At 39.0% G+C, this 15,870-nt stretch overlaps 1 protein-coding gene across 2 annotated transcripts in view; it reads right to left on the bottom strand.

Moving 5' to 3' along the window:
• Positions 1-6,104, bottom strand: part of LOC123513119 (protein phosphatase 1 regulatory subunit 21-like) — a 28,586-nt gene extending 22,482 nt beyond the window's left edge. The window contains exons 1-4 of one of the 2 annotated variants that reach the window (XM_045269998.1): positions 5,917-6,103; positions 5,447-5,515; positions 5,176-5,301; positions 4,705-4,791 (exon numbers count right to left, since the gene is read on the bottom strand). In XM_045269998.1, the coding sequence (XP_045125933.1) occupies positions 4,705-4,791; positions 5,176-5,301; positions 5,447-5,515; positions 5,917-5,973 (339 nt within the window). In that variant the 5' untranslated portion in view covers positions 5,974-6,103. Of the gene's footprint in view, positions 1-4,704; positions 4,792-5,175; positions 5,302-5,446; positions 5,516-5,916 lie in introns of both variants that reach the window. The other variant, XM_045269999.1, reaches the window with a different exon arrangement.
• Between the last annotated feature and the right edge of the window lie 9,766 nt (positions 6,105-15,870).

The raw sequence follows: 15,870 nt of genomic DNA, 5'->3' as shown, positions 1-15,870 counted from the left end.
TGAAGATCCCAGGAAATGGCAGAGGCTATGAATGGATGCTTTCGGAAGGTATTCACAAAGGAGACTGCTTTTGACAAACCACTGGTAATGGAACAGAAAGGGATTATGAAGGAGTTTCAAGTAACTGTGGAGGAGATCAAGAACATGATGGGGAGTTTAGAAGTGAGAAAAGCTGTGGGACCTGATGGGGTATCAGGATGGATTTTAAGAGAATGCAGGAGCAATTGGCAGAAAAAGTTTGTGAAGTAATTGATGCCTCATTAAGGGAAGGTGTAGTGCCCCAAGACTGGAAAAGAGCTAACATTGTCCCAATCTATAAATCAGGTAACAAGAGAGACCCATTGAACTATAGACCAGTGTCACTTACAAGTGTGGTAGCTAAGATGTGTGAGAGGGTGGTGAAGACTAGATGGACAGACTTCTTGGAGAAAATGACATACTTTGTGAGTGTCAATTTGGTTTTAGGAAAGGGCGTTCATGCACGACAAACCTGATATGTTACTATTCGAGGGTGATAGATGTAATACAGGAAAGAGATGGTTGGGCTGATGGAATATATCTGGATTTAAAAAAGGCCTTTGATAAGGTACCACACCAGAGACTGATCTGGAAACTTGAAATGGTAGGAGGAGTGCATGGCAGTTTACTAAAATGGATGGAAGACTTTTGGTAGGAAGAGAAATGAGAACAATAATTAAGGACAGACCATCAGAATGGGGATTGGTGGAGAGTGGAGTTCCACAGGGATCAGTGTTGGCACCAGTAATGTTCGCAGTCTACATAAATGACATGGTGGATGGGGTGTCCAGTTATGTGAGCCTATTTGCAGACGATGCAAAATTGTTAAGAAAAGTGAGATGTGACAAAGATTGCGAACTACTCCAGGAAGACTTGGACAGAATATGGAAATGGAGCTGTACATGGCAAATGGAGTTCAACACGACAAAATGCAAGAAAATAGAGTTTGGCAAGAGTGAAAGAAGAATCAGGAGTATGTACAAGATAGGAAATGAAGACATAAAACCAGTCATGAAGAAAAAGACCTTGGGGTGACAATTACCAATGACCTATCGCCAGAGAGACATATAAACAAAATAATTGGAGAAGTATTGAACTTATTGAGGAACATAAGAGTGGCGTCAGATATCTAGATGAAGAAATGATGAAGAAAATAATTACTGCAATGATAAGACCGAGGCTTGAATATGCAACAATACAGTGGGCTCCGAACTTAAAGAAACACATAAGGAAACTAGAGAAAGTACAGAGGGCTGCAACGAAAATGGTGCCTGACTTAAGAGATTTGACTTATGAAGACAGACTGAAAAGAATGCAACTTCCAACCCTGGAAAACAGAAGAGAAAGGGGAGACCTGATAGCAATATACAGAGTGATGATTGGCATGGAAAAATGGATAGGGAAGATCTGTGTATGTGGAATGGAAGAATGTCGAGAGGGCATGGGAAAAACTAAAATGGCCACTTATAGGAGAGATGTGAAAAATATAGCTTCCTCATAGAAGGGTGGAAGCATGGAATAGTTTAGACGTGGAAGTGGTCAACGCAAGGAATATTCATGATTTTAAGAAAAAGCTGGACATTAATAGATATGAAGACGGGACAACACGAGCATAGCTCTTTTCCCGTATGTTACAATTAGGTAAATACAATTAGGTAAATACACACACACACACACACGCACACACACACACATAAACAAACACACACACACACACACACATATATATATATATATATATATATGTACAGTGGTACCTTGGAGTACGAATGCTTTTGAGTATGAACAACTTGGATTACGAACAAAAAAAATTGTGTTTTTTTTTGCATTGGAAGACGAACTTTGCTTTGAAGTGCGAACAATAACAAATGCGATCAACAGATTGTGCGATCAGCTGACTGCATGCTGGGGCACCACGCTGCCTCAGTGCCTCAGGAGTGTTGTTTGCAGTTGTTTGGTTGTTGTTTTGTAGTGCCAGGGATAATAATATTAAGTGTTTTTAGTTATTAAGATCATTGTCTAGCGTAGCAGCACACGTGGACGTATGGAAGATTCTAGAAGATCCGAGAGGGAGAGAGTATCGTGGCTCTTTCGTTAGAGTCTTTCAGGCATGATCTTGGTGATTTTCAGAAGAAGTGCTCCTTTATGCTGCACAGTTTGTTTATGCTTGAGGCTATCTGTCATATATCGAGGCCTGTCATTGGCCCATTGTTTTCAAGATGGTGGACACTTAGCCAATCATGTATCAGCTTTTACAAGGATATTTTTGTGTAGGTGTGAGGGTGCCAAGCGTGAGGATGATGAGAGCACTAATGTCACTATGCTGCATTTTATAATTTTTTATGTATTTCTTGATGAGATATAAGATATACATGTATTTCTGTGGATAAGTAAGGAGTTCAGAAACATATTATGATGCATGACAATATTGGAATTGCTATTGGTTTAGATAAGTGTGCGTAGTGCTGACTTGATGGAGTCAGCTGAGGAGGATGTGTTGACGCTGGGTCATGGTCAAGACAGCCCCTGACCACGACAGCCCCCCCCGACGGCCCCACACAACAGACCACGGTGGCCTCAGTTTCTTTTTTACCCGTAAGATAGTTTTAAATACTTGTTAATAGAGCATCTTATACTAAGACAGATTGTATCAATAAATCAGTCACTCCCCACTCCCCCATCTCTCCCCATCCTTCCTTCCCCAATGATAGGTACTGTACCATGTAGTACTGTACGTGAGTGCTTACTTTTAATCACCGCAATAATGTTATCGTGTAATGTTTATCAGTAAATTGCATACTTGTTGATACAATCTGTCTTAAATGTAAGATTGCAAAATATAATATTAAAACATTTGATATTTAGCCAAGTGGCACCTCCGGCTGCTGCAGCAAGCCAGCAATAGTCGTTGTCACCTCATAAAAAACACAATATACTATTGCGCGCCTCTCAGAAATTTTAAAATCATCTTACGGGTAAACAAAACCTTAAAATGCATATGTGCATAAAACATTTTCTGCTTAGAAATGCATATTCTCTTACCTCTTTCAATATTTACAGAAAGTTGTGTTACACTCTGGATATGTATATGCATTATATGCGCAAGGTACAGTACACCGGTGTACCAATACGTTATGGTTTTTAACGCTCCATACTACAAAACATTATCTCAGGAACGCTGAGTTGCCATCTACGGTTAACTTGTTAACATAATGAAAGAAATAAGAAGACAATAACCTAAAATTTGGTGTGGGGTCGTCATGGTAAACACAGGGCCGTCGGGGAGGGCCATCGTGGGGGGCCGTCGTGGTCAGGGGCCGTCTTGACCAGGAAACATTGACGCTTGTTTCTGACCGCGAAGAAGTTGAATTTTCATATTACAATTTGCTTACTTCCCTGATCTATTTTCCATAATGAATGCAGTATATCAAAGAAAAACTTATTGGCTTATATAAGAGTGTGCAGTGCTGGCTTGATGGAGTCACAAGAGGATGTGATGACGCTTGTTTCTGACCATGAGAAGTTGAATTTTCATTATATTATATTTTGCTTACTTTCCTGCTTTATTTTTCTATCTTTTATAGTTATAGCATAATAGTAGTAGTATATATAGTAATAGTATTAAAAAAGTAAGAAATTAGGTGGAAAATAAATTTTTTTTTGGTCTTGGGAGGTGGTTTGGAACAAATTATAATTACTTCCATAGGAATACATGTATTTTGATGCTTTGGAGTAAGAACAAAATTTTGAACGGATTAAGTTCGTATTCCAAGGCACCACTATATATATATATATATATATATATATATATATATATATATATATATATATATATATATATATATATATACATATATATAAAATGAATAAATAGATTAATTAATCAATCAAATAAAGAAAAATAATAAACAAAAATATTCTCTAATTTACCTGAAGATATACTTCAAGAATTTAAAGGAATGGCTTCTTGAAGACTTTGTGAATCAACCAACTTCAATTTTTTTTTCTTTCTATGCAAAGTAAGTACATGGGGAGGTGTTGGTGTAGTGGATAAGGTAGTGAGCATGAGATCGGGCAGACGTCCATGTGTAGGTTCGAATCCCATCATATACAGCCTTAAACTCTTTGCCATTTATTGAGTGGTTTAAAGTTACCTACATGTCACCATGATACCCAGGTTCTAGGTGGTTATACCAAAGATCCACTTGGGTGGTGATATGGACCCTAATATTGGTACCATTATAAATAAAATTGTCTGTGCCACTAACGGGTGGAAGATGAACAGCGCTTCCCAGACATACTCTTCAAGAACACCTACAGGTGCTATATCTATATCTATATATATATATATATATATATATATATATATATATATATATATATATATATATATATATATATATATATATATATATATATATATATATATATATATATATATATATATATATATATATATATATATATATATATATATATATATATATATATATATATATATATATATATATATATATATATATATATATATATATATTTCTTCTATGTATGCTTGCATGTCTGTGCATCATGAACAGCTTGAACCACGGTGCTGCATTGTATTGCATAGTTTTAGTAAAAGCGACTTACATGAGCAAATGCTTGGGGAAATACTTTGTGACTTGAAGAATCATTAAAAATACTTACGTGAAGTTCCTCTGTGAACACTTCTGTGTCAGCAACCATTCCATCCACTACGGACTCAGCCTTGCCTCTCCCTCTCTTATTCTTCAGCTACAAACAAATATGTCAACTTGTAATGCACACAGCCACTTAAATGCCAATTCTTAACATCACAATGTGAGCCGTTTTACACAGAACAAAGAAACAAACACATACATCAACACAAAAGAAACTTAAGACTATCATAATGTCCAAATATTGAAATAACTACGGGTAACTTGCATGAGAGAGAGCGAGAGAGAGAGAGAGAGAGAGAGAGAGAGAGAGAGAGAGAGAGAGAGAGAGAGAGAGAGAGAGAGAGAGAGAGAGAGAGAGAGAGAGAGAGAGAGAGAGAGAGAGAGAGAATGTTTTATGGTGCCAAGGGTGAGATTAATATTAGTCCCCAGTGATTAGTGTTGACAGTTTCACAGTGAACGATGTTTCATCACAACTTGCCTGTATTTCATCTAGATCTTGTTGCAGGAGTGTGAGTCTTTTTGTGAGCTGCTGGTTTCTGAATGAGAGCGAGTCATTCTCTTGTTCAGCTTTTCTCAGCAACTGATCTCTTGATTTCATTGAATCCTTTGAGAAGAAATGAAAAACTAATAAACTATCATGCAATGATAAGATAATGGAAATTATTTTAATCCATAAAAAAATAATGTCTACACCAATTCTAATTTGTTATATGACTATACAAATCAACCATTACCACAGAATAACTTACTGATAACTGAGTATTTCTATCTTGTTCCTCAACTACAGCTTTTTTAAGCACTTGATTTTGAGCTCGCAGCTGAAAGGAAACAAAAAATCTTATAAATACACCCTGCACCACTTTCTTCAAACAGCTTCCACGGGTCCTGGCCAGCTTGAGATGCTGCTTATAAAACAAGTCTATCTTAAACACCTCTCTGGCCATCAACATTTCAATGGCTTTGAAGGTGTAGTCCCCACCTCACACTACAAGGCAGGACAGACCCCATGGCAGGAGCGAGGCCTGGGCATTTTAGTAAAGTTATGTTAACATTATTCCTGTTTAAGTCTACTTCAGTATCTAATAATCCATGAGGCCTTTGAGAAAAGGTTCGTGTGACAGACCACACGACAGCAAAGAACACGGCCCAGTACTAATGCATGCCTTGCTTCTCTAACCGACGATGTTCATATTTAGTTCCTCTAACCCTCCCTCACTACCTTGGAGTACTCGGTGGCAAGTTTCTGGTACTTTGCATGTAGGTCAGGAGACTCCATGGCGAAGCAGAGGAAAAAGAAGAGGTGGTGGTGGTGGTGGTGGTGGGCGTGCACTAACGCGAGCAGAGAGGTGCCGCCTGTCACTTCCCTCTCACAACAACAACAACTCTCTTTCTCTCTCTCTCTCTCTCTCTCTCTCTAATATTATTCTGTTTCCCTTAATAGAGGTATTAAAAATGCATGGAAAATTCTACTTAGATTATTTCATTTTTAATCTACCGCAGTCACGTGTATATGCTTTGAGAGAGAGAGAGAGAGAGAGAGAGAGAGATTCTTAAACTCATATGTATATGAAATGGAAATAATCATAACTTTAACAACAATAATAATGATATATAACAATAGCACTAGGTAATAGTAGTAGTAGTAGTAGTAGTGGTAGTTATAAAAAAAATAATAATAATAATAGAAATAGTATCAATAACAATAACAACATCAATAGTAATAATGTGTTTTCTGGAGTCAGGAGGCAGCTAGGATTCACTAAACAGTTATATGTACTTAAGAAGTCAGTATACTTCTCTTTCTGAGGTTTCACTAAAGGTGGTGTCACACTAGCACTTTTTCCATCGTTTTTTTTTTTTTTTTCAGAAAATCGACAATATTTTGGCTGTGGCCTGTCACACAAATGGTGTTTTGTCGTCACTTTCCGTCGTCACTTCCCGCCAACACAATGTAAACACAAACATGGAGGCCACGCTGCGGCAAAGATACGCTGCTCTGAACGTAATACTGTGTATTACGAAACTTAGACGAGCTAAACAAGCCAAAAAGCGTGCATGGATGCGTTCATGGTTAGTGGTAGAACCAATGCACGTAGAAACAGATTGAGGAAACGCGGCAAGTCTTGTGGTCTTGGTCTTGGTTTGTAAACAAAGGCGGAACATTTGCAGACGGGAACGATCCCTATCGTCTGACAAATTCATGCGATAAGTTCATGCGGAACGTTGAAAAATCGACGGAAAAAGTGCTAGTGTGACACCGCCTTAAGTAGTTACGTATTTTGTAAATCTTTAAGAAGTCCGTATCTATGTTAAGAGTTATTCACTAAACACTTACGGACTTCGTACGTACCTCAAAAGTTAAGTACTCTCTCGGGACCCCGAAGGTTTCGTAACTTAGACCTACGAGCGCCTTTTCTTTATACTACACAATCCCAGAGGTAAATATCGATGAAGCCAGAGATTAGAAGTAGATTGAAATAAAGAACTGTAGATGACATGAACACATGAGTGCCCTGAGAAGCGATGACTCTCTGTAAATGAAAATACTAGTGTATTAGTGTAGTGCCGGGGATAATATTATTATTATTTTTTTTATTATTATTTTTTTTAGACACGTGATCACGAGATATTGGGACGAGTCCTAGAGGAAGAGAGAGTAGCCAGCTCATGGATTAAAAACCTTAATTTCACTCCAGAAGTAGAGGGAGAACTTAACTGTACAGGAAAGTGTTTCCCAGTGATGTCATTCCCTTAGAAATGGCAATCAAAGTAATTTCTAGTTACGACTCACTATTTTAGCGACTGAAGGCGTGAGTGAGGGAAGGAGCTTTGTGTGAGATTATCACCAGTACCTACTTAATTGTCTTCCCCACGAGCAGGTCAGTGTCTTTCTTGCACTTGTAAAAAAAAGTAACGTAACTTTTATAATTGTGAAATAATGCTTGTAGTCATATCATTTAATTACTTACCAGTACCTTCTTGTCTTCCCCACGAACTGATAGAGACGACTGCTCTCTCTCTCTATCTCTCTCTCAGCGTCACCACGTGTGTTTGATTAGGGTTAGTACACAGACGTTTTCAGTAGCGTCACCGCAAGGCCAAACATGTTTGAATGCACGCTACTGCTCCTTCCCTCACTCACGCCTTCAGTCGCTAAAATAGTGAGTCGTAACTAGAAATTACTTTGATTGCCATTTTTAAGGGAATGACATCACTGGGAAACACTTTCCTGTACAGTTAAGTTCTCCCTCTACTTCTGGAGTGAAATTAAGGTTTTTAATCCATGAGCTGGCTACTCTCTCTTCCTCTAGGACTCGTCCCAATACAGTACGTCTCGTGATCACGTGTCTAAAAAAAATAATAATAAATAAAAAAAGAATATTATCCCCGGCACTACACTAATACACTAGTATTTTCATTTACAGAGAGTCATCGCTTCTCAGGGCACTCATGTGTTCATGTCATCTACAGTTCTTTATTTCAATCTACTTCTAATCTCTGGCTTCGTCGGTATTTACCCCTGGGATTGTGTAGTATAAAGAAAAGGCGCTCATAGGTCCAAGTTACAAAACCTTCGGGGTCCCGAGAGAGTACTCAACTTTTGAGGTACGTACGAAGTCCATAAGTGTTTAGTGAATAGCTTGTAGCATAGATACGGACTTCTTAAGGAAGGATTCCTGGATGAGGATTACCCACTTAGTAAATTCATTGATAGGGTAGGACATGAGCGACAATGGCTTGAAGCTAACCATACCCCTTCAGTTAGTAGGATCAAGTCAGAAATAACAACCCCTCTTAAAAATTAGCCAAACCCTGATAGTTCGAATACACTGTCTAAAAACAAATGCTACATCCATGGATTCTGTAGAAGTAAATGAACTAAAAAGACAGATTAAAGACTTGATTGAACAAGTAGCAAACTTGCAAACACCAAATAGTAGACCACCACCTGTGCAGTATTGTTCACACTGCAGATCAAACACACATTCATTAAGAGAGTGCTGGAGGAAGCCCACCAGAGGCTCCTGTTTTGATTGTAGAAGGTATGGGTGCTGGCGTGGAAACAAAAACTGTCCAGGTAAACGTAATCGAAGGACATGACTAACCCAGGGACACATCTCCCCTACCATCAGCTTAGCTGTGAACCATAAAACAATGAGAGCAGTTGTAGATACATCAGTGGGTACACTTTGATCAAAGAAGCAGCAGTGGGAAAAGTGGGCCTTTTTCTTTAATCCTTTCTTTTTTTTTTTTTGGCCCTTGGTTGGTCCTCTTCCCTACGTAAAAAAAAAAAAAGTAAATAAACTGGAAAGTGAAATAAACAAGATACATGCTGTACCAAATTTACAGGGAGTTACATGATCTCTGAGAGTTCTTGGCATGGTCTGGCTAGAAATAGGAGTAGGTGATGACCATATGCACAAACAGTGGTTCCCAGTAGTACCAAACAGCTACCTCGATGGTGATTTATTACTATCTGTTGATGTGATAACAAGAGCTCCTTTTCATTTGAATGGCAAAATTAACATTGGATGGGGAAATACTCCTTATGTCATCACCTACATTAAAAGACAAAGAGGGAAAGTAGAGAGTAAAAATATTTTTTTTCCACCATAACCTCAGGAGACAACTCAAGAAGGGTTAGCCTAACTAAACCAATTAGGATTGAACCTTACCAATCACAGTTCATCCCTATCGTAGTGAAAGAGAAACCAGGGGAGACATTACTAATTAATCCTCAACCCCATATATGCCATAATAGCTTGCCAATTCTAACTAAAGTAAATAAGAATAACACCATCCACCTACCTTTCATGAATAACACCAAAAGTGTCAAGGAACTCAAACAAGGAATCTTGTTAGGGTCATTTGAGCAGCTAGGCCCACAAATTGTAAACAGCATCCAACCCCAGAAAGTGCATCACACTCTAGAAATTCAGAATGATCTACCAGCCAATGATCAAGTAAAGGCTCAGGACAACCGTAGTAGACCAGAAAAATTAACTGAGCTAATTAAACAGCAAAATTGGAGCCACCTAACTAGAACACAAAAAGAGGAGTTAAAAACAACTATTCTAGAGAACCATGAGCTTTTTATCCTAGACAAAAAATGAACTAGGCTTAATGAAAGGACCTCCCGCTAATATTAATATAGCTGACCCACAACCCAGCCGTGGACCTAGATATCATTACCCAGAAGCCAAAAAGTTAATTGCGGAAATGTTACAAGACTTGGAGAATAGGCAAATTATTGAAAAATCAACATCAGCATGGCTCTCACCAATCGTTTTGGTTAGTAAACCTGATGAGACTAAGAGGATGTGTCTTGATTACCAGCATGTTAACGAACATCTTACCACTGATATTTACTACCCCTTATCTAGACTAGAAGAACTAATAGATCAAGCTGCTGGTCACCAATACTATGCAACTCTAGATATGCGAGAGGCCTATTTTCAAATATTTATTGAGGAGAATAGCAGAAATATCACAGCATTTAGTGACAGAATAACTTTATATAGATTCAGGAGACTCCCATTCAGCCTCAGTTAATCCCCAGCCATTTTTACACGTCACATGGATAGTCTTTTGTCACCATTGCTAAAAGAAGGATGGATAAAGAACTACGTATCTAGATGATCTCATTATCTGGGCCCCTGATTTCACCACACTCACCCAGAGATTAAGAAAAACCTTTTCATTGCTCAAAAATAATGGGGTAAAACTCAATCTAAGTAAATGTGAAATGGCAAAGAATGAAGTAACTTTTCTAGGATTTAGAATATCAAAGGAAGGAAGTCAACCAGACCCCAAAAATGTAGAAGCTGTTTTAGAAATTAAACCACCCACAAAGTGAAAGAGGTGAGACGTTTCCTAGGAATGACCGGATTTTATAGAAAACATGTCCCAAACTATGCCAAAATTGCCACACCCCTAACAAATCTCACCCATAAAATCACACAATTTTCTTGGACCAAACAGTGCCAGACGGCTTTTGAAACCTTAAAAGAATGCCTCGCTAAAGCACCTGTACTTGCCAGAGCCCAAACTAACCTACCTTTCACAGTTACAACTGATGCGAGTAACACACATGTAGGCGGTTTCCTCATTCAAAATCCAAACTGATGGCAATGTTAAACCTCTTGGCTACTTCTCTAAAAAATTAAATTCCACTGAAAGTCGTTACTCAGCCACTGATAAAGAAGCCCTTGCAGTAATCCTAACATGTCATCATTTCCATCACTACTTATGGGGGCACAAAATTCACTATCCTAACTGACCATCAGCCCCTCACTAGGATTTTTAAAAGAAAGACAAAATCAACCAGAGTGAACCACTGGATACTGGAAATGAAAGAATACCACTATGAGATTCAGTATGTAAAAGGAAAATATAACTATGTAGCAGACCAACTTTCCAGGCTTGTAAGAATAATTCAACATAGTCCAACAACCACATTTTTAGGCCTCATCCCCAGAAGAATTTAAGACTCATCAAAGAGAAGAAGTAAAATGGAGGGAAATGATTGAATATTTAGAAGGCGGCTAAATTCCAACTAAAAAGTATAAAACCATACTACAACAGTTCACAGTAATAGATGGAAGTTTGTACTATGCTATGCATACAATATACTTTGGTAGTCCCTCATAGTTTAAAACCAAAAGCAATGTCACAAGACCATGAACCTCAGGACATTTAGGACAAAAGAAAACCATCTTGAAGGCAGAAGAGTTATTCTACTAGTGTAATTAAAGATTGATGTCAGTAATTATGTAAAACAATGTGTACCCTGTCAGAGATTTAAGGTGCAAGCTGGTTTACAACCTTTCCAAGAATTAACTTCAGTAGGGAAGCCTTTAGAGAGAATAGAAATTGATTTAACTGACATGATTAATGGAAGTCAAGGTTACAAATATGTATTCACCATTGTAGATCATTTTAGTAGATTTGTCAAATTCTATCCTTTAAAATCCAAGCACACACACACGGGGTCATTGAGGCACTAGAGCAGTATGTGACAGATATTGGGACTCTGCAAAGCATCGTCCTGGACAACAGAGGAGAGTTCACCTCCCAGGCCTTCAAGGACTTCTGCCAGCAGAACCTCATCACTTTGTATTACACGACACCTTTCCACCCTCAAGGGAACGGGATCCCCGAGTGACTGCATCGTACTCTCAAGTGTATCTTGGCTGCCGTATGCCAAGGTTATCCTCTGTGGTGGCCGCGGTTGTTGCAAACATGCCAGGCTACCATGAACGCAGTAGTCCACACCAGTACCACCCAGCAACCTTACTTTGCATTCTTTACACGACCTGCTCCATGCATGGTGGGTAACAGATTACCTACTGTAGACGGCGAGGAGAGTGATCTTGACACTGTCTGCCGTGTTATTCGGGAGACTCATGAGAAAATGTCCCAAAAATATCAGTGTTGCAAACAGAAAGTGCAAAGAACAAAAAGTGGATGTGGGCACGTTAGTGTAGGTAAAACGAGAGACCACTGACTCCGGGTGTGTAAGAAACTAAGTGTAAAGTGGAATGGACCATATAAAGTGATAGAAGTGTTAAGGAGTGGTGGAGGTTATGTGGTAAAAGACCCCTTCACAGGACAACTGTTGCAAAGGGCAACAGAAAAACTAAAGCCTTTCTATGGAGAGGAACAATATCTCCTAGAAGCCTAGGACACTGTTTTTCACACAGATGTAGAAACTGAAGTGTTGCCTCATAGGGTACGTAGACCACCGCGATGGTACATCGAGGAATGTTAGGATGAGAAGTAAAGGTATGGTAAATATTGTAGATTGTAAGGTAAGCAGTAATTCTTCATTAAATTACCTCTTCCTGTCAATGATAGTAGTAATGGAACTAGAGTCAAAGTAAGTAAGAGTGTAAGAGATGTTGTTACCACTTTAATTTGCAGATTAATTACTGCAACTCTACAGTCAGCATGGGTCACACTGTGGTTGGCCACTACAGGACGTGGCAAGCTCTCGTATTTTTCACTTTAGGATACCTGTTGAGTGGAAGGTAGAATGAATGGGGGGAAGATGAATGTGTCGCGTGAATGCAGGTAACTAAGATGGCTGAATCTTGTCATCGAGAGTACCGGAGAACTTAAGGTTAAGTCTCAAACTGATGGTGAATCAGGAGGTTGGCTGGGTTGGACGGCTTCATTCCCTAGTTATTTTCAAAATTGTGGTGTTATGTCTCCAAGGGACATTGTGGAGTGATGGTTAGCAAGATCATTGTACTAAATGGATAATGAACCATTGAAAGTAGAAGTCAATTTCCAAGGGCCAGTGAAATTTGTAATCCCGTCAAGGATGGAGGAATTTGGTGAAGATTACTGCTGCCAAGAATAGGACTTATTTCCCTGTGTGGAAGATGTAAGCTAGGTGAGTGAAAAATTCTTGAAAGGGGGATAATCTTGTGTAGTGCCGGGGATAATATTAAGTTTTTTTTTTTTAAATTAAGAATAATAACCTAGTATAGAGACACACGTGATCACGAGATATACCATATTGGGAGGCGTCCTAGAGGAGGAGAGAGCAGCCAGCTAATGAATTAAAAACCTTAATTTCACTCACTATATGATGAGAATTGTGAAAAAATTTTTCACTCCAGAAGTAGAGAGAGAACTTAACTGTACAGGAAAGTGTTTCCCAATAATGTCATTCCCTTAGTAATGGCAATAAAAATAATTTCTAGTTACGACTCACTATTTTAGTGACTGAAGGCGTGAGCGAGGGAAGGAGCTTTGTGTGAGATTCTCACTAGTACCTTCTTGTCTTTCCCACGAGCAGGTCAGTGTCTTTCTTGCTCTCATAAAAATTTTACGTAACTTAAAATTGTGAAATAATGTTTGTAGTCATATAATTTAATTACCAGTACAGGCAATCCCCGTTTAACTCTTATGTTCTGGCGATTGTATATGAACGATTGCATCAGTGCGTTCATAGCGATGGTGATTGTTCCCGTAATCAAGAATTTTCGCGCCTCATGTTTGAGCTCCACGCCCGGTTTCTCGAGTCAGATGGCGAGTGGAAGTATCTGGCTTCTTTTTCCACCCGTAGTGTTGCCACAAGCTCTGTATATTTGGGGGTAACGAAGCTATTCTCCCATTCTGAGGGCGACACTTGGCAACTCCAGCGAACCGCCGTGTCGAAAGCACCCTGATAAGAGCGAAGGGATGTCTCAGTTCATAACTCACTATGGAACAAGACAGATAATTTTTATTTAGCAGTGCTTCTGAGCCTGACTACAGTGACAGTAATTATGAGGAAGAAACTGTAGAAAGCGAAGACAGCAGTTGTTAAGACTCGGAAAATGATTCAGAGGATCCATCTGTTTTCTCAGAACAGAGAGAAGACAGAGATAGTGGTGATGGAGAACAGACTCCAAACATCATATTGAGAACCCAGAGTGGCTCACGGAGACGCAGGCGTGTCTCGTTTTCTGGGAAGATGATCAGGGGGACGTGTGTGTGTGAGAGAGAGAGAGAGAGAGATGATACCTACATGTTATTTGCTTGGAACTTGATATGAAAAGAGGTGAAAGAATACTCTCTCTCTCTCATTGGAAGTGTACAATTTCTCTTCCAAGATGAGAGAGAGAGAGAGTGTCTGTGTGTGTGTGTTTGCACGGTGTCATCGCTCACCGAGCTGTTTCTGCTTGACGGATCACACAGCGGGCGGAGGAGGAATCCTTGATAAGGCAATAACTAAACTTTCAGAGGTCACATCGAGCTAGAAAGTACATCATTGTATTCAGAATAACAAAGAGAAAATAATTATTAGTATTCAAACAGTCTTCTGACAATTTCTAGGTTTACCATTTTTACCCATCATGGGATATTGGAAAATAGTTTAATCACCAGAACATAAGGGTTAACGAAGGTTCACACAACGAAGTTTCGCTATAACGAATATTTAATTTTACTACCATCTGCTCGTTTAACGAACACCAAACTCGCTTTAACAAAGTTTTATCCAGATAATTTTTTCCAAGTTTGAAAGCCCTGCCGTATCACGCAGGCCAACAGGCTTTTGAATACACCAGCGCCTCTTGTGGACAAAACGCACACCACTCATTCCCCCTTGTTCAAAACAATAACAGCGTCAGCAGCAGCTCGTCTTCCCTTGCTCAACTTACCACCAAAACACCCTGCAATGTCGCCTAGCGTTGCTAAGAAGACCAGAAAGTCTTTTATTCTCGAAGTGAAGCTGGATATTATTCACAGACACGAGAGGCGAGAAAACCAATAGCATTGCTTGCCACCATCTTGACTCCATCTACTGTCTCTACTATTTTCAAGTCAGCAGACTCTGTTAAGAAGGCTGGTGAGACCGTATCTTCCTTGCAAGCTAAAAGAACCACCTGAACTCGACTCTACAATGGATAAAATGGAAAGCCTTGTGGAAATGTGATACATAAGTTTTGTATGCGGTACAATGTTGCGCTCTTTGTTTATATTCCACAGGTTGCTGGTTAGTGTCTTTCCTGTTTCACTCCCTCCCTTCATAAATTTAAGATCATCATTATAAAGTTACATACATACATACATTATTGTACATTATAATGACTTAAATTAAACTGCCTAAATGTTTACCTTCATAATTTTTACTTTCATTAAACCTTTCACTATATTATGATGCACTCTTGCTTTGTTTACTCTCAATGGAAGCTCAACTCAACTTGTTATAATTGGTTCACTTAACAAAAGTTTTTTTTAAGAACGTAACCCCTTCGTTAAGCGGGGGTTGCCTGTACCTCCTTGTTTTCCCCATGAGCAAATAGAGACAACTGCTCTCTCTCTCTCTCAGCGTGACCACGTGTGTATTTGATTAGGGTTAGGCTAGCTAGTACTAGTGTTGTCTTGCCTTGGCATTGTTTTAAGATGGTGTCACCCTTTGGTACACATCTCCCAGAAATGTTTTTTTTTTTTTTTTTTCACCAAAAAGATGAGTGAAGTGGGATGTTTATGTGAGGGGAGTTACAGCAGCCCGTGATGCCATGAGTTAACATTGACTAGGCTGTGTAGTGATTCTTATGTTTTAATATTTTTTATTTATTTTCTTTTTACGTGAGTGAATTACCTTCTCTCCGGTGAATTGGACTGTAAAGGACAAACGTGATTGTGGGGAGATAAAGATCATTTAATACCATTCCAG

This window comes from Portunus trituberculatus, chromosome 35 (assembly GCF_017591435.1).
Source record: "Portunus trituberculatus isolate SZX2019 chromosome 35, ASM1759143v1, whole genome shotgun sequence".
NCBI classification, from domain to species: Eukaryota; Metazoa; Arthropoda; class Malacostraca; order Decapoda; family Portunidae; genus Portunus; species Portunus trituberculatus.
Note: the sequence above shows the minus strand (reverse complement) of the source record. Positions and strands in the feature narration are given on the sequence as shown.